Raw genomic sequence first — 22,861 nt, 5'->3', positions numbered from 1 at the left:
GATGGGACCTTGGTTTAACATCTCATCTGAAGGACTGTACACTCAGGAATGCAGCTCCTCCTTCGAGCTGTAATGTCCTCATCAAATTACGAATCCAAGCATCTGGCTTGGAAAGAGAACCCAAGTTTTTTGATCGTCCATCATCAACGGTGATAATGCCGTCTGAACCACTGGCATTGACAAGTCTAGGAGGTAATGGTGGCAGTATACATTTCCAGTTTTGTACAGTGCTATTGGGTGCTTGTACTCGAGTGATAAATCTTGGAGGATTCTTTTTTGTTTTTTAACTGTATTAGAATTTTGAGCTGCTGGAAAGGCAATAATTGATAGAGGGTAATATGTCATTGGCAGGAGCACATTTATGACAAAACCTTGTCTTGCTTCCTTAGTAAGCAAGCGTGAGATTTTGTAGTCAAATTTTAACTCTGTTATTAACCTTTGAGATTGTTTGAAATCAGAGGGTTTTTTTTTTCCTTCGAGTGTCTTTGCCCACAGTGTAGTAAAATAGAATTTGAGATGTCATATGGGCTTATAGAAATTGCTTATCTTATTTTTGTTTTGTTTAATTTTACAACACTTAAGTATGTTGTACTGAGTGGGTTCCCAGTTCCCATTAAGCATTACTGTTTTGCACTATGTAGCATACTGGAATTACTGTCTGTCAGTGACTTAAGTATGTTTGACTAGATATATATTATTAGAACCGCGTCCCATGAAGGTGGCTGTGTAATTACTGTGACATGCTTTTTTCACCCTGTTGCTGTTAGAAGAGTGTATAATTTGTAATGTGCATTCTTACAAAAAGTTTTTTTTGCAGTAAAAAATACATATTCTTTGCGAACATACAGGATGATCAACATACTTGAGTCGATAGACTGCCCTGATGCCCCTTTTCTGGTCAATCAGGTTGAAGGCCAGCATGTTGGAGGCAATTTAAAAAACTGTCAGTCATTGAGTGGCAGGCTGCCACACATACTTGCCCATCAGAAACAATGCAGGGACCAGTCTGTAAAGCCCTTAGTAACAAGTAGCTAATGGAAACATTTAATACTGAATAACTGAATTCTAGTGCATCATTAAAAGAGCAGAACACATTGGTGACTTTGTATTGTAGTCTTTACAGTAAAGTAACACATATGGCTGAATAGTACAGACATGAAACAAGTTATCTGTTGATGGAAAAGCCAGTAGTGCTCATTAAGATCATCATTGATGCTCCTTCTCTATGAATATACTGCAGCAGGCACATGGCTGACCAGATTTCTATGGCAAACAGATGGCCCTTGTGGCACACTGTTACTGTTGCCCCTGAGAAATCAGCAACAAACTCTGCTGCAGAGGAATGCATATCCCATGCCATCTTCAATTTTTATATCCCGCTACTGAAGTAAATGATCTGTTTCATCTGAGTTTATCTGCTGCTTGCTGGCAGGGACTTGGAAGTGTTCTGCTTGCTGGCAGGGAATTGGAAGTGTTCTGCTTGCTGGCAGGGACTTGGAAGTGTTCTGCTTGCTGGCAGAGACTTGGAAGTGTGCTGCTTGCTGGCAGAGACTTGGAAGTGTGCTGCTTGCTGGCAGAGACTTGGAAGTGTGCTGCTTGCTGGCAGGGACTTGGAAGTGTTCTGCTTGCTCGCAGAGACTTGGAAGTGTGCTGCTTGCTGGCATGGACTTGGAAGTGTTCTGCTTGATGGCAGGGACTTGGAAGTGTTCTTCTTGCTGGCAGGGACTTGGAAGTGTTCTTCTTGCTGGCAGGGACTTGGAAGTGTTCTTCTTGCTGGCAGGGACTTGGAAGTGTTCTTCTTGCTGGCAGGGACTTGGAAGTGTTCTTCTTGCTGGCAGGGACTTGGAAGTGTTCTTCTTGCTGGCAGGGACTTGGAAGTGTTCTGCTTGCTGGCAGGGACTTGGAAATGTTCTGCTTGCTGGCAGGGACTTGGAAGTGTGCTGCTTGCTGGCAGGGACTTGGAAGTGTGCTGCTTGTCACATGCCTTTAGTTATGCTTATTGTACTATTGTTACTCATGCCTGTATTGAGAATTTGATAGTAACTGGAGTTTCTCACAAAATTAATGGCACCTAGAAAAAATATCTAACAAGATGGTCAGTGGGAAACGGACTTCCCCTAAAGGTTGCCATTGTTATCATTTACAGTGCCTCATTTGTGTTGGGGAAGAGGATGCTGTAACCAAGTGTAGAAACACTTTTTTTTTTTTTTTTTTTTTAAACAAAAACACCCTGCTGGGCATAGCTTAGTTGTATTCTGCCAAAGGACTTCTGCTTCTCTCACAGCTGGTATATATTCCACTAGATTGTGTTCCCCCTCAAGTCTTATGGCAAAGTACTGGGACAAAGTCCCAAAAGAAGCATTGTAAAAATTGAAATGTTGGGAAGATGGTATTTTGGGTGATCATGTGTGCAGAGCATGAAGCCTTAGAGACCCAGTCAGCCCCACTTTGGCATGGGGATCCTGGTCCAAGTGAGGCCTGGCTGTATCGGGCTAGGTTTCTACCTGTAGAGTTGTATGTTATGTTTCTGCTACATTGGAAGCAGACAGTGGTTGTTGCCTGAAGCCCACAGAGGGTAATGGTCTTTCTGAAAGCAACTCATTCGTTACTGTTACGAACTTTGCATTACATTATTTCCATCTGTTCATCTGCATTATATAAATTCTAATGCTCTTGATAATGTATCTTGTCCCTATGGTTTTATTACTGTCACTTCAGAATTTCAATGCTGTACTTCCCAAGTCATAATCTGGCTATTTATCTGTATTAGTTATTGAGAGCAACCATACCATTTGATTCACTCAGCTACTTTTCATGTCTGGGTTGAAATCTAGATCTGCCATTCAAACAATAAAATCCCTTTAGAACCACATCCGTTGCAAAAACATTTTTATCTTTATAGGATTTCATATTCAGTGACAATTTACACTGTTTCATAGACTATTTCTGTACTGTTTTCTTTTGTTTTTATTCTACATGTCTTACTCATAATATGATGCTTCCTAACTGCTGTCCCCAAATCCTCCTTAAGCACCAAAACCTTTGATCAGCAAAAAAAAAAAAAAAAAAAAAAACAAAACAATGGTCTTGCCCTTTGCATTGCCCTTGTTATGCTGAAATTGTACCAGTATCTCCTCCATGCCAATCACTCCTACCCCAAAATCTGTTCATTCTCCTCCCAATTACCTTTTTTATATTGTGCCATGTTATGTAAACCATCATCAAATGATGTTTTCTTCCTTTCCCTTTTTACAGCTCAGCCCAAGGAGCAGTACCACAGTTAATATATCAGGATTCATTCATTTAAAGAACAATTTATCATGCATGCAAACATAATTTGTATTCTGCATCACTCTATCTTGCCCTTACTTTGACCAAAAATGTCACTTCTGCCACACACCAGAATAATCAACAGGAGACGAGGCAGTCCTAATATATTTCTGTAATTGTACATATTACTAAATATTTTTATCCCTCTCTGTCTGTAAAGCACAATTGGTATAACTGTTATAATTATTCAAAATGCCCATCAACATCTTCCTCAGTGTAACAGAGTCTTTTCTTGTACACTCAAACGCTGCCTTTTTGCATTCATTGCCAGCCTCTGTCTTGCCCTGCTTTGCCCAAAACATCACACTGGCAGCCCATCAGAAAATCAACAGGGATTGGACCTTTTTTTAATCTGACATATTTTCGGATGCATCTTATGCCCTTATAAGTTGATCAAATCTACACATCTAATATGCTTCCACCAGATACATTAGTAATGTACTGTATGCAGTTGGCCTACATACCCCGTGGCATTCCCAGTAAGATTGAGCAATTCTAGCTGTACACTCTTAATTGTACACAAATAAAGGAAAATCATCTGTCATGAAGATACCACTCTTCTGCTAAACTTTGTGTCTTGCGTATGCTTGACGAGACATAAGTAATCCTGTACAAATGTCTTCTCACTATATCCCTGCTTCCAGCTTTCATTATATCTTTATCACACTGGATGCTATGCACTTAATAGTTTTCATACTTAAAATTAAATGCTAGTAAGATTAATCAGTCCTTTAAATAAAAATGAACCTTTTATGCTACGTAGCAGACTACTTATGTTGCTTCATCAGCCTATATACTTCATCCAGAACACAGGAACCAAGTACACAGTAGCAGAAAAAACACCAGGCCAGATGTCCACAGCAAAGCAAATGTATTGTCTCTAGCGCTTCAGCTTAGCCTTCAAGGAGTAAAACAGTATACACCAAATGCACCTTAAATGCACTTACAAATACTCCATTTTCATCATGTTAAGTTAAAAACCTCCAGTTGCTCTCTGTATTTAATCAATTTGGAATCAATGCATCAAATTTTGGTATACATAGACAGATTCTTTATATAATATTTTTACCAACACACTGTCATATTGGCCAATATGAAGTTGTACTAATATGGTACCTTGTGGGCCCCCAACATCACCATTATGAAAAGTCATGAAAAGTTTTAAAGTGCTCAGTAACAGGGCTTTCCTTTCTTCCTTTTTTAATATCTGTCACATGTTCTAAGAATCTAGTTTTACATGTTCTTTTACTTTCTCCGATATAGAACTTATTGCAAGGACACCTTAATGCATCTATAATTCCTTTTGTCTGACATCCATATTTACCTTGTACCAAAAACTCTTTGCCGTTAATCCTAGTAAAACTTCCTACCAAAAATTTACAACGAAAGCAGCAATCACAGGGTATAGTACCCATTTGTTCCACTCCCACTGATAGTGTAATTAGAGGGAGAACAGATTTTGTGCCAGCATATCCCTGATATTTCTCCCTCTCCTGTAAGGAATACCAGGATTTTTATACTGCACTTCTGTAAAGCCTTTTTAAATTTACCTTAAACCTATATACTTCGGATATACCAATTTGCTTTTATTATAACAGATAAGAGACCATGGAAACTGCCTCGTTATATTGCTATTCTAAGTCATTATTCTATAATATGGTTGATATATTTTACCATGTTATAGCTGTGACTCATATTTTCATAGTTTTTTCTCCAGTCTATCATCTGTATAACTCTCTTCCAAATTGTTACGCACTGGAATGGTTAATACTTCCTCATTTTCTACTTTTTCAATTTTATATTTTCACATTTTCTGTTCAATAGTCCATACGTTTGCCTGCATTACATTCATCATATAGTTTTAGAACTTCCTTTTTATTCAACTCTTTTATTTCAAAACATGTAATCTAAAGTGAAAGTACTCTGTAAGAAATGCAAACATTCAATGCACAAGCAATTCTGTCTTTAACATTCCTCAGATTTTCCTGAATAATTAACCGTTTTTGTATAAATACATGCTACTTTTGTATACTTGTATTTAAACCTTCATTTGTTTTTGCTCTATATAGCCTTGCTAAATGTAGGTACTAGTTTCAATTTCCCTACAAAAAAGGGAACTAGGACTGCAAGACTAAGCCTGTCTGTTGTATATTTATTCCGGATTTTGCATGTTCATATGGATAGTATTTTACCATATTCCAATTATAATTTTAAATTTACAGTCTTCTGTGTATAACCCTTACCACATACTTTAAATCTGAATAACTGTTCCTGCTCTAGTGGCATAGAGAGAGATAGCACTGACTACAGCCCAGTTCAGTTAGTGTCTTAGGCAACTGATGGAGTATCACGGAGGGGTGGGTGGCTGCAGGGACATTTCCTGTGATGAACCCTAGTTGAAGCTCAGGATGTCACAATGGTGGGCATAATCCATGGAGGGGAAAAGTTGGTTAGCATGGCTGAGCTGCGTTGGAGGCAGAATGATATGCCACATGTCCTCATTGCTCACCCTCCTCTCAGACATGCCACAACTCTGCTTTGGAATGGGAGAGTAATGGTGCAGGCCATTACTAAGTAAATATCCCCAGGTGAAAGGTTAAGGCTAGACCCTTAAGATGCCCTTAAGATGTGTACAAGCCACAGCTTATTGGAGCAAGTCTGGAGGAACAGGAGAAGTTGACAGAACTGCCAGTAGATGTGTGGGACTATTTGGAAAGGCTGTAGGATGCTGCAGGGGATAAAAAGTACTCCAGAAAAAAACTGAATAATAAACCAAGATGCAGGGACTTGTAGGAACTATTAATTAACAGTTCTGAAGTCCACAAGTAATAATTTTCATGAAAAATTGTACTGTTTTGACTGTATAACTTTGGCAAGATATTTTCAGAACCGAGTGATACTCTTTATAGCTGCAAAAACACCGCCAGCAAAATGGAAAGCATTGTTACGTGGGTTAACTTTAGCCCATTTCTTTGTTTACTGTGTAAGATGTTATGTAGCTATCATTGCATCCCAATTCATCGAGTAGAACTTTACAACTGCCTGCTTATTCCAGAGATTTTATGCACGTACACTTTTCTATTCTCATATTGGCTCTCTCCTCCATATATATCATCTGTTTCTCCAGTAGTTTCTTTGCCTTTTCACTCCATTCGAAATTGTGCAAGTCTCTTGAGCAACGCTGTTATCCCAACTGGTTTATCTAAATGGTCAATGGTTGACCATTCTGAAACACCTTCAAAATAGAAGGAAATGGTAATTAACCTTCATTTCCATCTATTTTATATACCATTTTCACTGAACCCAGTCACCTAAAGCAACTTTTCTGTTAATGTTGGAAACTCAATGGTTCAAAACGTTTTAAAAAAGTGCTGTGTGTGAAAATACTAGGTAAGTTCATACTGCAGGTTATTAAAAAACATTCCTAACTCTTTAATCATTTCCATTTGCTGAACGATTTGCAGGGCTAGTACTAAGAGTACACATTTCAGAATGTGCGTTGCCATGTGCAGCACTACTGAATTATTCATGGTGTGCTAGTTGTGTGACTGTTTAACCATTTTTGATTAATATTAGTAGATTAGCTGTGAGATAATAATCCTATTTTACCCACTCACGGGAGTGGATTATTGCTGTTATATGATGACATTATTTAGAAAGGGTAAGACTTTTTTGTTAAATAGCGTCATGGTGTAAAAGGACTTTAATGCTCTTCTGGTAGTCTGGGGCATCCAAGATGTGTCTTCTCCTGCACCTACTCAAAGAATACATTATTTGGGGAACAGGGCAAAAATATGAGACCAAATCAGGAATATTCTGTGAAAAGTATAATCCAAGGCAGCGAAGAGCAGCAAGAAACAGCGATGAAGCCAAAGTTAATCTCCACAAAAAGTTTATTCAAACACACGACATAAGTTTCTCCAAGTCCTTCTCTCAAACACACAACATAAATTTCTCTAAATCCTTCTCTCAAGCGCTTTCGCTCAGTGCAATACTTGAGAGAAGGATTTGGAGAAATTTATGTCGTGTGTTTGAGAGAAGGACTTGGAGAAATTTATGTTGTGTGTTTGAATAAACGTTTTGTGGAGATTACCTTTGGCTTCATCGCTGTTTCTTGCTGCTCTTCGCTGCCTTGGATTATACTTTTCACTTGGTCTTGGTTTCAAGTTATTTGCTGTGTTCAATGTTCTGTGAAATCTGAGACAGTAGAGAGGTGTATGTTTCTGTAAAACAATTTCAGAATTTTAAAGTGTAATTCTGTTTCAGAAACACGTACCCTTCAACTGTCTCAGATTTTACAGAACATTTCTGATTTTGTCTCATGTTTTTGCCCTGTTCCCTTGCAACATTTGACTTTTTGTAAATGAGTTTAGGATTACAGTCAGTAGATGCCAGACATAGTTTCATGCTTCATATTGTTCAGAAAATGGTGTGTTGATGAATGTTCAATTAACTTTTTATGTCAGTTAAAGTACAATTGATTTTCGGCCATTGTCTGCCACTGCCTTTAGGTATATCCGGAAACTGAGAGGTATGCAGCAACAGGGCCCTCTATTTTTAAATCTGCTGTGTTGTTGAGAGTAGGCTACTATTGTTAGGTAGTTCAGGCAATACAATTGACTGTGATCTTCCATTGCAAAATGCTCATGTCAATGATTTACTTTAAATGTGAAGGAAATCAGAGTTTCTGCAACAGTTTGGGCAGGTAAGATCTAGATTATTGGCAGTACAGTTGTTCATTCTGCTGGTAGTCCTATGACTCAAGTGTCCTTGCAAAATGTCCCACATATTTCTCCTGCTTTGTTCTGTGCCTTGATATGTGAACTGTATAGCTGCAGTATTAAGTATATCTCGTTAGAAAGCCAAGCTGCACAAAAAGAGTTTAACAGCTAGACTTTCTATTGAGATGTACTCAATTTTCAATGTGCATGTTGACTGGGCTGTCCAACAAGTGTGCATGTTTTTGACCACTCTCTCTTTATTGTACAGTTATATCAATTACATTTCTGAGTACATTTTTGTTGTACTGTATTGCTTAATAGTTTTTGTGTCCTGATGCATTATAGGTTCATAAGTAGGTACTAGGCTATCTGCCCGAGGGCATTTATAAGCCTAGCCAGAGTGTGTCTGCTTTCGCCGCCGCATTGATTAACTAACTTATTATTTATACTTTGATCTTTGGTTGTATAGTGATTTGGGACATAACTGAAAAGGACCTAGTATGAATCTATTCAGATATTAGTTTAATAAACTGGAAAGAAAATGAATTAATAGTGATTGTCTCATTTTTGTCTGTCAGAATTACCCTTGTCAGCCATCGATGGAATAAGCAGTAGAATTCAGATACTGAATCTGACCAAATGTTTAAAAATTAAAGTAGAAAATCAAAGAATATTTTACATAAACGTATTTATTTTACATTGGTTAACCGGGAGAGTCCTACTGGATACCGGTCCATTTTCAGCGGAGGCCCGGGGAGAAAAGCTCCAATTATATTCGTTTTTAACATTAAAAGCCATTACTTGTGACATTCATTACAGGCAGACTAACATTGTGAAACAGTGACACATATGCAACAGGTAAGACAGTGTAAACACTTTCATAATTATGAGGAGCAATACATGGAATGCATTACAGTAGCAACTAGACAAATGGATGAGCAGTTAGTAATGCTCCCTAAATATGCCGGAAAACATTTCCTGTCCTGTAGTAATATTAGGACTATAGGTAGGCTGAGAAGGTAGCATATTTTAGTGTGTTGTAGAGAGATTAACTATATACTAGAGTGTTATCCAGGGGTGAAACAGGAGCAAAGCCAAAATAAAAATTTTGTACAAGTTTCTTCACTGTTTTAGGCTTCAGTTTCATGCTTTATTATGCATTTTTCTTTCCAGCTTGCTCAGTTTATTATGCTTTATTTTCTTCTTGAGCCTATTTTTCATATTAGAGAAGTTTGAGGTGTAATTGTTTTTCATTTGAAATGCTTGTCTTTTCAATCACTTTGCCACTTGCCATTCAGTCTAAACCTTTTTCTCAGAGCCACAAGAGGCTCACCATGTGTGTCAGATTCAGCTGTACTCTGTGCTTTCCCTGTGAAGAGCTAGATTGGAATTTAACTGCTTTTGAAGTGTTTATCGGATGGTCATGTGCAACTGCCATCATGTAGTATGCATCTTGTATGTTTTCCTTCACAATACTTTAGATGAATGTCATAGGTTCACGTCACTGTGTTATCTTAGTTGCAAAGTTCTGGGTGGATTCATTAAATGCATGTCACTGCCATGTATTGTATCCTTTCCATAATACGCTTTGTGCATGTATTTCATGATTTTGCCTACCTTTTCCTTTATGTGCTATACATTGTTAAAAAAATAAAAAGCTACGAAAACATTTTTAAAAATGGACTGATTTTCATTCCACAGTGTAAAATAGCTTTGGTGTGAAGATCTGAGAATATAGATCGAGTGAAATCGGGATGAGTGCAGCAGATACACCATGACTACAGAAAAACAGCAGCAATGATGCCTTGCAACCTGGTGGTAAATCCGAAACGTGTCTTCCTGTTTATACTACTGTTTGGAGCAGTGAGTCTCTTACTTCTCATGTATCTACCTGATGGTGTTAAGAAGAATCACATAGGTAGGTCTATATGCAACTACATTTTTCTGTACTCTACTTTTGGATTACCTTGTTCATGTGCTGCATGCATTTGCAGAGAGTAAAGCATAGGATGGAGCTGTTTTGAAAAGGGAAAGTCAAAAAGAAAATTATTGATCCTTAGAATGCTCAGATTTTATACTATAATGAGGAAACTGATAAGCAAATACATTGCAAAAAGAAGTAAGTCTCATTTCTTTCACTACTGTTGTCATATGAAGCTACTTAAGTTCAAATAAAGATATCTAGTATAACTTCACTAGTAATTTAAACATGCATATCATGGGTGAGCATCTTAAAAAGTAAAAAAAAAAATCATATGACCCTAATGGATCCACATTAAAATGTTATACATTTTTTCAAGCAGTACTATTAAATATTGTGTATGGTGTTAGTAAGACAAATGTCATACCAGTATTTAAACAGATCAAAAATAGTTATGCTATTTAAAACAGGTATGGACTTGAGTGACACTACAAATTGTAAACCAATTGATTTTATGAACTTGGATAACAAAATATATGCAGCAGTCTTGCATACAGACTTAAGAATATCATTTCATTCAGGTGTTATCCATTTAAGACAAACAAGTGATCAAATAACTGTTAAGGTTTGTGTGGTTAAATCAAGCTCAGGGTAATAAGATGTTCACTTTAGCTGTTGATACTTCTACAGAACTTGATAGAATAAACAACCTTTTTTTATTTTCAGTTACTATATTTTGTTTCCCTAAAAAGTTCCTATAAATATCTTTTATACGAAAACTCATATACATTAAGTTACAAATGCATTTCTATCTGTCCCAAACCATATTAAAATTGGTGTTAGAAGGATGTGCCCTTTCACTATATTCATTCTTTATAGTGAGCCTTTATTTCTGTATCTTAAAGTACATTTAACATTAGAAGATGATGTAAGTATTTGCATGATGTGCCTAAATTCTGACTTAACAAGAAATATAAATCCAATAAAATTAGCTAGGAACATTTCAAATTACAAATTAAACCCCCAAAAAGTCAGTCCTCTTTCATATAAATGGAAAATGTGATTGTACTGACACACTCAAACTGCAAAGAATAAGTCATCTTTAAAATGCGGTAGTATACTCTTTATCAAAACTCTTCATTAAACTGTCCACTTGTGCTGGTAAATGGTGATCGGTACAGAAAGACTTAGAATGGTAGAGTAAAATTATTGTTTTATTTATTTGTTAACTAGGTTGATGGACTGATACAAAATCTTTTTTCAGCTACTAACTGAGCTAATGGGCTAAGGCATTAGCTATAATATAAGAAATACTCAAATGATAAAAAAAAATCTACATAATATTTATAAATATAGTGTTGAATTTTGAAGACTTGTACAGAATATCTACTGTAATACGTAGGTAGTGATGCATAGAAAGGATAAATTATAGTAGAAGCAGTTCAAGAAATGTAGCTTCAAAATACAAATAGACATTATACAAATTAGTCTATGTGAACAGCATAAGGAAGATGCAGACCTTTTGAGTTTTAGTTAGTTTATTCAAAATGAATAACTTCCCAAAATGTCTTTTTCATGTTGTAGTTACATATTATAATTAACCTGTTAAGTTATTTAATTCAATTGAAACTTGTCTTAGTTTATTTGGTCCCCGAAATCTGTAATACTTACAAGTTATAAACTCATTGCTCCTAAGAATCACAGAGGTATTAGCTCACCAGATCATAAGGTTTACTATCTTATTAAATCTAGTAGGTTGTTAGACTGTTGTACAGGAAAATAAAAATAAATAACCCATGGTAACTGAAATGGATAAACATTTATTTTATGTAGACACACACACACACACACACACACACACACACACACACACACACACACACACACACACACACACAGACACACAATCCATTAACTACTAAATTTATAAAGCAAGATATTCATTTACTTTATAGCTTATTTTTAAATTCCACTATAGCTTTTCACAAATGAATGAAACAGCTTTATATTGATGATATCTCTGTTCTTTTTCAACCAGATGATTTACATCCAAATTATTATTTAGGGAATAAAATGACTGATGTAAGACTTGGTTTCTAAAACTTGAAAGTACCCAATGGTTTAAGAATGGATATAGTGTTAGAAACCCTCCCTATGATAATATTATGTTAGACTTTGAAATTTAAGTTGTAGTATAATTTGAAATATTACAGTATAAATGAAAACAAAATAGTTATTACAAAATTTAACTGCAATTTCATTTTTAAAAAGTCTTAAAATATTTAGCTATATGAATACATATTCAATTTTTGGGTCAGCAGTAGATCAAGACCTTGTAGTTGAACTGTAAATATATCCTCCTCTCTTTATGAAAACATTTCATAATCTGTTTATGATAACTCATAATCCATCCTACTAGAAAAGCTATTTTACCCCTAAGCTGCACTTATTGTAATATGGATAGTGCAGGCATTTTACACACTTCTTGGATGTACTTGTGCAAGTATATTCAAGAAGGCAATACAACAAATTAAAGCTTTAGATATCCATGTTGTCATCCTTTGGAAGTTTGCCATTTTGCATATCCTTCAAAAGAATGTTGCACACTAAATATCAAAATCTTCATAACAGGTTCATAGATTAGTACTTGGTTAACTGCCCTTGTTGGCCATTTTAAGTCTAGCTAATTATCTCCTGTAAGAATCAAACCCTGCACCTTGTCTCTGTAAACAACGTAACCATTATGCCAACATCCCACTCAAAATTATAGGTTCATAGGTTGGTACTAGGCTATCGGCCCTACAAGCCAAGTAAGTTAAGATGGTTGTGGGAAATAATTAGGAAAGGATTAATTGATTAATAAGTTAACTAATAAGTATATAAGGATGTAAATTCATTGTCTTGCTTTGTCTGAAGAAGTTGGGGTATTTGACTCCTTCGAAAGCGCTCATTAAACAGATTTTTCATAAATTAAATGGACTGCTTGGCATTGCTACCTGCCTTTTTTTGTTTTACTCCGTTTGTATCATTTTGTGGGTTTGTCCTTTTGAAGAGGGCCAAAGAGGTGCTCTGCTTGACATGTATGGGCAGTCTATTCCAGAGTCTGGGGAGTCTCTGCATCAGGAACCTATCCATCCAGCATGTTTTGTTTATTGTGATGACAAGGTTTAGATCCCTGGAGCATGTGGCTCTGAGGGATTGGGATTTCTTTAAGTGTAGCATTCATGTATTCATAAATTCAGAGCTAATAAAATGGCAACCTTTCTTAATAGGTCATCCAAATTCTAACCAATTTCCTTCCCAAAGGTGAGAATCAAGCACCTTAACCATTATACCAAGCCCCAGTGTTCTTACATGGAGCAAAGGATCATTGAAACACGTATTTCTTCATTAAGACTGCAAAATACTACTAATTCTTGTATGTTAAACAATATGGATATTGTACCTTGCTCCTAGCATTACCCAGAAATATTTGCTAGATAATTGCTTTTGACTTTGCATTTTTACAAAAGTTATATCATCCCTCACTGTAGGTTCTTTTTCCTTTGGATGGAAAATGTGAGTTTATATAGGTATGTGTGCACATACACACAACACACACATACACATATGCACACATTAAATATTGCAGTTTTTCTTGTTAATTTTCTTTGTGTATGTGCATTTGGCAGTTTTTATATATATGTACCAATTAAAAAATCAGTAGAAATTTTTGGAGGAAAAAGATGGAGCTGTTTTGAAAGAAAGCTGTCGATTAGGGTCTCATAATCACAAACTGCTTTTTATTAACTAGATCCATGGATATCTCATGGAGCAGCAGTAAAGTTGTAAAATGTATTTGGTGGTTTGTTTTGCACATGTAATGCAACATGGAAAAACTGATGAATAGGAGAATGTTGGCGCTACAAGACAAATCAGTAGAGATTTGAGTTGTATGATTTTGAGGACAATTAATCCGGATAGGCAATTCTGCATTATTTGAGAAGGGAGATGCATTTAAAAATGCATACTGTTATCTGAAGATTTTTACCTGTACTAATGTCTCTGAAAAACAGTCTCTGTGTGTCTGTGTGTGTGTGTCACACATATGGATGTACTTTGAAATGTCAAAGCACAAAAACATTGAATGGAGAAACATCAATCCCAAAGGACTGAAACTCTAGAAAAATAAAAAAAAACTGATATTTTTGACAAGCGTAGTGGTAAATACTTTAATGGTAGTGAACCTGTGCATTAATATGAATTTAATGAATGCTACATCACACATTAGCTCTGAACTTCTTTATGCCAAGTCAGTATGTCATAGCAGTCTTGTTATAATCTTACCTGAAAGATGTCAGCTTCAGGCCAGAAATTACAGCAATAGTGAGTTTCTGTTTCTCTTTAGATACCAGGATTGCTTAGCTGTCAGAATATGCTCTCAGTTTTTCATGTAGCTCCCTAAAAGTATTCTGTATTAGTATATATTCTGAGCGTCTGTTGCAGGTTTGAATGACGCACATCTCCCAACTTGCTATAAGGAAAATTTTGCTGTGCAGTTTTGTTTTTGGGTTACTTTAATGGCCGTTTCTTTTGCTCTATTGTAAGTGACTCTCTGCTTCTTTTGGTTGTTTATCAATGGCAGTATCTGAAATGTAGATATTTGGAGTGAAAGTCCTTAGTAGCTGTTTGCCAAGTCTTTTACAAGGTTGAGGACATAGTATGTCTGGGTATCGTGTAAAATTCATACAGGCTACCAGCTTAGAGACAGAAGGCTTTGTCTTCATTCCTCACAGAAGAATGACTTGGATCACTACATCTGAAAAACAAATACTTGTTGGGATCTGTACAAATGGAAAAGGTTAAGAAGTTGATCTTAATGATAGTAGAAGAGATTAAGAAAGAGTTGAGTTTCTTGCAGATTTTGGGGATTTTCCATTTTCATTGCAGATACTAGCAGTACCGTAATTCCCACTGATGGGGAATTGAAATTAATCAGGCCACATATGTCCCAGAAGAGCTCTGGATGACTTCAGAGCCTAGGTTTAAATTTAAACAGGTATTTTTTTTTTTTGTGCAGGCAAAAAAAACAGATTTTGGTTTTCAAGATTATATTGGAAATGACAGAAACCAGGCTGCATGGTTCCTTGGGAAAGAACCTGAAAACTGTAATTTCTAGAAACCTGTCTAACCTCCAGCCTTCCTGACTGGAGATTTCTCCTTCAGTCTCTCATTTGCCTATGATATATTTTAAGGGTTGTCAGAATAGATTAATTTAGACTTCATTGAAAAATCACCGATAGTCATGTTAGTCCTAAGACCAGAAACGGGTCAGAATTTAGTTGTGAGCACTCCACTTGGTGGTGGCCCTCAAGACTGTAACAAAACATGGACGAGAGAAGACCTTAACTTTTTCCTTGTAATTAGGTTGAGTTTAGTTTTAAAGTACAGGATCTGTCCCTCGTTTTATTACTGTGATCACAGTATATCCTCTTTGCAGTCATCTGGTTCTAACCCCTTAATATAGTAATGTGTGACACCATTAGTATCAAAGAAAATTTCATCTGGACTGCTGTGAAGATTTCCTCTCCCAGGAGAGGCCTTTCTGAAATGTTTAACATCCTAAAGCCTATGAGTTCCCCTATTTTTGTAACATTCTAGGACTTGTGAAATAAAAATTTAAATTATCTGCACCCACAAGCTCATATATCTGCTGATTTGCTGTACAGGTTTAAGGAGAACTCTTACCTTTATCTTAATTTGATATTCTGCTACGTTGGCAGTTCCAGAATTTTCTGAGACATTGGCCAAAATACTCGAGATGAACAACAAAATAGTGTGACAGAGTATGTCATCTCACTAATCTGTTTGAGGCTACTATCTTTGCTTTGCTCTCCAGCTTCTGTTCTTCACCACTGACCTTCACGTTCTGGTTAATTTGAAGTTTAGTTATTATGACCAGATAACTTTTTTGTCATCCTTAAGACTTTATTATATTTACTTTGTATTAATTGAGGATTGCTGTCAACAAAATGAATAACCTTACACTTCCTTGTGTTACATTCTCCGATGCCACTTTTCTTCCAACCTTCAGTCTGTATAGAAGTAATCATTCATGTTCAGGCTTTCTCTCATCTGCCATCAATGGCCATAGCAACAGCCTTTGAACCTTTATTAAAAGACACTTTCTTTTTTTGTCCTTTTGTAGCTGTAATATTTCAGTTAACAAGACTAGGCTTAGCACTGAACTTCCTCTGCACCTATTGAATCCCACTGTTTACCTTTTTTTTTCTTAAATTATATAGATAGTGTCACTCAACCGCCATGTTGTGTTTTCTGTCAGTCAGAAAGTTACCTCTCCTCTGCAACATTTGGACTTTATGCCCATACCTTTTAATTTCCCTGTTAAATTTCTGAGAGTCATAGTGCTTGATTATGCTGTGAAGTAACAAAATGTACTGGTTTCCTTTTTCTGCTTAAATGAAGTAGTCCTTAAGCCGTAGTTAATAGACTGACAAAGCCACTGCTATGTAAGACCATGTTGTTGTCTGTTTAGGAGTGATGGCATCATCCTCACTGTCTTGAATATTCTGAGATCTTCCCTGGAAAAGAAGTGAGAATACCAGGCTTAATATTTATTGGGTCTGTTTTAGATGTACCTTTATACAAAGAAACTACCTGGGACTTGCCACTAATTTTTGCTGTGATAAAAACTAGAGTAAAGCCACACCCCTTGGACTGTGCCTAACACCAGCCATACCCACCCTTTTTCCTCCCACTTCCATGTCCATTTTTTGGCATAAGTGGGCAAATAACTGGGAGGTAGAATATCTTTGCCAGTCTTGGATTTGATTCCATCATGGTAGTGATTTTTTTTTAAGAAAAACAAGTCAGTCCAATGTGACTTTATAACAAATTCAGGCTTTCTGTTTGTGCTGCTAAACAGAATACCAATGTGTGTACGGTATGTTTTGACAAACTCAAACTTTCTGATTTCCAGATAGCAGTTTTAGAAAACAAAACTGATAGGTATTAACTCTAAACTGTCAGCAACACTTTTTTTTCTTCTGCATCAGATAGTGTTTAGTGGTAGAAGTGGACCACCCATTATTTTCGGCATGCCGTTTTTTTCATCCTTGTGCACTAGCTACCACATTCCTTATTCATTTTCTTGCCTACGATCATATATGCCACTTTATTCCCATCTTATCCCCACCAATCTCCTTATTTTATGGCTATATTACACTGATTGTGCTACCTAACCCCAAATGGTTCATTAAGGTGCTGTAATCAGTAAGGTCTTGTGAAGACAGATCCTGAAGAACCAGAGAGACCTTTTTTACATTGAAAAAACAACCAACTCCTTAGTAATTCCCAGTTCTGGCAACATTATACGTGGTATGGGTGACACTTAAATGTAGTACAGATTCATATTGGTACACACAGACGTTTTGTACGAGGTAAAGAACCATTTTTCATCCTTGTCTGCGTGGACATCTGGATGTTGGCATAGATGAGAACAGTGCAAGCAAGTAGAACTAATCTGGCTTCAGCCTTTGTCCCCCAATGTTATCTGTGCAGGTTATGATAGGCATGTTGGGAGTACCATTTTTATTCTGAAGTAGAAACAGTTGTTTTCCTATAGCTTATTAACTACAGTATACAAGATCATAAAGGCATACATTTATGTAGCTTCAGCTCTTGTATTATATATAGGTGAGCATGCCTGTGCTTGAAGGTTCCTGTGTATTCCTTAGAGACGAAATGCTTCACAATTGCCAGGTTAACCTGAGAGCTTGATTATCTATGTCCTCAATACAAACATACTTAAGCTTTGTAATATCCATCTCTATTTTTCTTGCTCTGATAGAGTTTCTTCTAGAACTCTGCAAATTTGAAGCTGTACACTTTTGTATGGCAAGAACACAAGTATATGTGCAAACATTCTGTCAAACAATACATTTTGAATCAGTGTGAAATGAGCAATTCCAGAACAGGCAGGATAAAAACATCCAGTATTAGAAGTAGATTTCTGCAGTAGTAAATTATATTACCTTTATATGAGTTCCTGCTACTGCGGTGGTAGTGCTGCGGTAGCGTTGTCGCCTCACAGTAAGATGGTGTCCCATTCGATTCTCAACTAGAGCGTCTTCTGTGTGGAGACATGCGTGAATGGGCGTACCTTTGTTGAAGGTTGTGCGGCAGGGCCGGCAACTCGGCACGTAAAAATCTACTGTCAATCATTAGAGGACCGGAGTTCCACTGTGGCGATCCCTAACCGGGAAAAGCCAAAAGACACAACAACAACCTTTATATGAGTTCCTATATTTACAGTTCTCTGTGTTCATTGTTTTAACAACTTTGAGTACATGGGTGGTTGAATGTCTGTTTGGAGCAGTCAGAATAAAAATGACAAGTTATTTCAGTGTAAGAAGAACTGATCTTTGCTCCATTTGTGCATGTTGGCAGGGTGAGTCAATTTAGTAAAAACAGAGACAGTATTTTTTTAAATTTCTTTTTCTTGTGGTGTGTAAAGCAAACCGAAGAAGATCCTCACTTAATTATCTGCTTGACTGCAGCTGACATCCTAGGGATTGGGAGAAACTCCAATACCCTGATCTGCTCTTAGCAGTTCTATTTTTATTTTTTGTTTTTGTAGCAGGAAAATTTTCCTTCTAATTTACTACATTACCTAACTCTTTATCAACAGGGCTAGGTGTGAGTGGCAGACCAGTGCCTCAAAAACACTTTGTGCATTTTTGCATGTTAGGCATGTTGGTCAGGTTTGAAGGATGGAAAGGAGAGACAGTTGAATGAGGTAAGAGCTAAAATGTTGATCACACAACCTCACAAGTTTCCATCAAAACTACTGAAGGAAGAAATTGTTTTTCACATAAAAGACTCTGTGGAAAGGAACTATTTAGTTGTGTGTGAAAGCTGCCAATTTTTCAGTGTAAATGGTGAAAGCTTAGTTGTAGGCAACGGTAAATGCACCAAATGTGTTACTGTGGAGGAAGACCAACAGAGTCTGACAGTAAAGTTTGGGAATGCTTTCTATATGTCAGAATGAACCCATCAGCTTGTATATTTGGATAGAGAAGCACAAATGAGCAAAGTGAACAAACTAGATCAGTAATGATTCAAACTGTGTCACAAGGAGAGATGTGTGAACAAAAAGGTAGTGGTACAACAGATATCCACATATTTTGCATCAAGTATGGGAGAAACCCAAATACCCTGGCATGATGATGAAGGCAAGACAACTGATACAAATATAGATAACCTTGTGGAATTTGAGTGTGATAAATGCTAATTAAAAAACAAACAGCAAGATCTGAATGGAAATTCAGCAGGTCTGCGTAGAGTATCATTGCACTTTTAACAATGCATTGCAGCATTGTTAAAGTGTGAATATAACAGTGCATTGCAGCATTGTTAAAGTGTGAAAATAACAGTGCATTGCAGCATTGTTAAAGTGTGAATATAACAGTGCATTGCAGCATTGTTAAAGTGTGAATATAACAGTGCATTGCTGCATTGTTAAAGTGTGAATATAGCAGTGCGTTGTGGCATTCTTAAAATGTGATGATAGCAATGCATTGCAGTATTTGGCAAGTTAATCGCTCCGATGCATCTTGCCATAGCCAAAAAAAATGTATTTGGCCCATTTTTTTTTTCAATAAAAAAACTTTGTAAACTTTTTACTGAAATCATGGTCCAAATAAATGTAGAGTTTTCCTCTGATATCATGTAAGGCAGTGGTCCATGCACAGCCTGTGTTCATTAAACTCTATGGACACATTTCACATTTTCCCTGGATTGACATCACTGAGGTTAAAGATCAGACTTATTCATTGGCATCAGCACAGCGAAAATGAGTATTTCTCCTTAAGGAAAACATGAAGTTCACTGATGGCATTTGCTTGACAGTACTCTTTAAAGGAATCTGTCTGATATTACTGAAGTGGTAGATGAAAACAGATGTAGGAAGTTTTGAGAAAGAAAAGAACATTTTGGGGTAGGGGTAATGAAGAAAGGTCAGAAAATATATATCAAAAAGAAACTGCAGGAAAAATAAGCTGGGCAAAGAACAGGAATCTTTTTTTAAAATATCCCCAAATGTCTATTGCAAGTCACTCATCCAAGGATATATGCCTGTAGTGACAGACAAGGGAACTAAGCATATACTAATTATTGGTGATTCCATGTTGGGAGATGTACTTGTATGCACATAACAGATAGGTTTCAAGTAACAGTAACTTGCATGAGGAGATGTAAAATGGAAGATATTAAAATTAGATATTTTAATCTTTTGAAACTAGGAAAATGCAAAAAGATTAGTTTTAAAGTTACTTTCCGAGACTTATTTGCCATCCCTTGTTTGAATCATACAAGACAAAAGAACAGCAGTTTTTCCAGCATTCTAATGAGATGATAATTGACAAAAGGGAAGTGCTATATTACAACATGGGAAATATGTTCCATAACTGTTTGGCACAGTAGTGTTCCCATAAACCTTAAAGGAAACAAATTGAATGAACATTTACTAAAAAAGTGATGGATTTTTTGGAGGAAAAATTTTGCAGAAAGACAAAAGAACAGAATGAAATGTTATACTTGCAGCTGTCATAGTTTAGCCAACATACTAGACCTCATTGGAGTTGTCTCATAGGGCAACTTTGATGTAATATTGATTACAGAAACTTTTAGGTAAGCCAAACCTCCAATAGTATTCTTTATTTACACTGATTTTGAGTGTCATAAGGTTCATAGGTTCATACTAGGCTATCTGTCCTAGGGCATTTATAAGCCTAGCCAAAATGTGTTTGGCTTTCGCCACCCATTTTAAATTTATTTTGCTATGCCCTTTTTCGAGGTTAGTATACTGTGCCTCTGTCTAACAGTGACACAGAAGTGATACCCGGGATAAACCTATGATCTTCCATCCACTCATCAAGATTCCACTTGAAGAGAGTCAATGAGGGACTTTGCCTAACCTGGACTGGGATTTTATTCCAGAGTGAAGGGAGCCTCTGGGTTTTGAATCTGTCCCTCCAGCATGTCCTATTTATTTCAGTGCTGAGGTTCAAGTCTCTCGAGCGCGTAGCTCGATGGGATTTGGATTTTCTGAGGTGCAGCATGTCCATTAATTCCGGGTTGGACATGGCTTTATACGTCAGGCACAGATCGCCTCTGAGCAGGCGGTATGCCACTGAGTAGAGCTGGAGTTTCTTTAACCGGGCAGCATATGGCATCTGTTTGAGCCCTTTGATCCTCTTGGTGAGGTACTTTTGGGGTCTTTCCAGTTGCTGCAGGTGTCTGGTTAGGTACATCCCAAAAGGGGCATTGTACTCAATTATGGGCCTGATGAGGGATGAGTAAAGAGGCACGATGACCTCCCCTGATCTAGATGTGAATCCCTTCATGATTAGGTGGGCTATATAAAATGTTTTTCTAACCACTTTGGCCATGTGGTTGTCAAATGAGGGATTGCTGTCAACTTGGGTCCCCAGGTCCCTAATTACTATTTCTGTACTTAATGGATTACCACCTATGTGGTAATTTGTGGGCACTTTGTTTTTGCCAAAGGGGATGACTATACACTTTTTGGCATTTAGCTTGAGGCCATGGCTCTGGCACCAGTTGTCTGTTTCTATGAGGCCCTTTTGGAGGATGCTTGTGTCGGCTGGAGAGTCGATTATGGCGCCCAGTTTGCAGTCATCTGCGAACTTGGTCAGCCACAGTCCTTCCGTGTTGGCCTGTACCTCCGAGAAATATATACCGAACAAGAGAGGTCCCAGGACTGAGCCTTGTGGGACACCAGTTGTAACTGGTTTGGAGTCTGACATGGCTCCAGCAATTCTAACCATGTGGGTTCTGTCCTTGAGCCAGTTTGCAATCCATCTAGTGACATAGGGGTTTATATTTAAGCTGGTGAGCTTATCTATAATGCCCGAGTGGGGTATTGTATCGAAGGCTTTTGCGAGGTCCAGGTAGGCTGTGTGGACCACCTTCCCTCGTCAATGGCCTTGGTGACTGTTTCAAAGAAATCAACCAGGTTTAAGAGGCAGGATCTGCCCTTAACAAAGCTGAACTGGGTAGGATCCAGTGTCTGTAGGCCCCCAATATCTTTATTTGTGAGGTCCATGATGATCCTTTCCATAGCTTTGCAGACCAAGCTAGTCAGGCTTATGGGGCGATAGTTTCCAGGATCCGTTGAGGCATCACCTTTATGGAGAGGGACCACTGTTGCTGTACGCCACTCTTTGGGCACATATCCTGTAGTAAGGCTGAGATTGAACAATAGTTTTATGTTTGGGTTTAGCTCTTCTTGGAGTTCATGTAGGCGCAGCCGGGACACTGTCTGGTCCCATTGATGCTGTGTTTTTGCTTTGGAGAGGCGGCTCTTACCTGAGCATCTGAGATGTCAGGGGGGCAGCACTCTGCTGGGATAGATATTTGCCCTTTTGGTGGGGAGGGGGGGAAGAAGTTTGCGCTGAACCTGTCAGCTAGGATGTTGGCAATGTCTGTGGGTTCGGTGTATTTTTTGTCATTTTGGACTAATTCTGAGCATGTCTGGGAATTACTACCCAGGTTCCTAACATAACTAAAGAAAGCCTTGTGATTATCCTTAGTGTCCTGTGCAATTTTTTTCTCAAAGCTGGCCTTAGATAATTTTATGAGTGCCCGTAGTTTTTTGCTAATACTGATCAGTGATGCCTTCCCTTTTTGGGATATTGCTCTATCATTTAGTAGCTTCCTCCTTCTATTGTATAGTTTGTTTATGGCTGGGGTCCACCAGACAGGACGTCTGCCTTTGGAGGATTGGGTCTGGGTTTTATTTGGGATCACATGACCCATGCATTCCTGAAGGTGTTCATAGAATGCGTTTATAAAGGATTCTGCGGTG

At 37.4% G+C, this 22,861-nt stretch overlaps 1 protein-coding gene across 1 annotated transcript in view; it reads left to right on the top strand.

Moving 5' to 3' along the window:
• The window catches only part of LOC122796731 (carbohydrate sulfotransferase 9-like), a 1,153,521-nt gene that overhangs the window by 169,276 nt on the left and 961,384 nt on the right, over window positions 1–22,861 (top strand). Inside the window, exon 2 of the mRNA XM_044065440.1 lies at window positions 9,753–9,969. Coding sequence (XP_043921375.1) covers window positions 9,849–9,969 — 121 coding nt within the window. The 5' untranslated portion in view covers window positions 9,753–9,848. The remainder of the gene's footprint in view (window positions 1–9,752; window positions 9,970–22,861) is intronic.

This window comes from Protopterus annectens, chromosome 3.part0 (genome assembly GCF_019279795.1).
Source record: "Protopterus annectens isolate FY-2018-M chromosome 3.part0, PAN1.0, whole genome shotgun sequence".
NCBI classification, from domain to species: domain Eukaryota; kingdom Metazoa; phylum Chordata; order Ceratodontiformes; family Protopteridae; genus Protopterus; species Protopterus annectens.
This window is presented reverse-complemented; position numbering and strand designations above follow the sequence as displayed.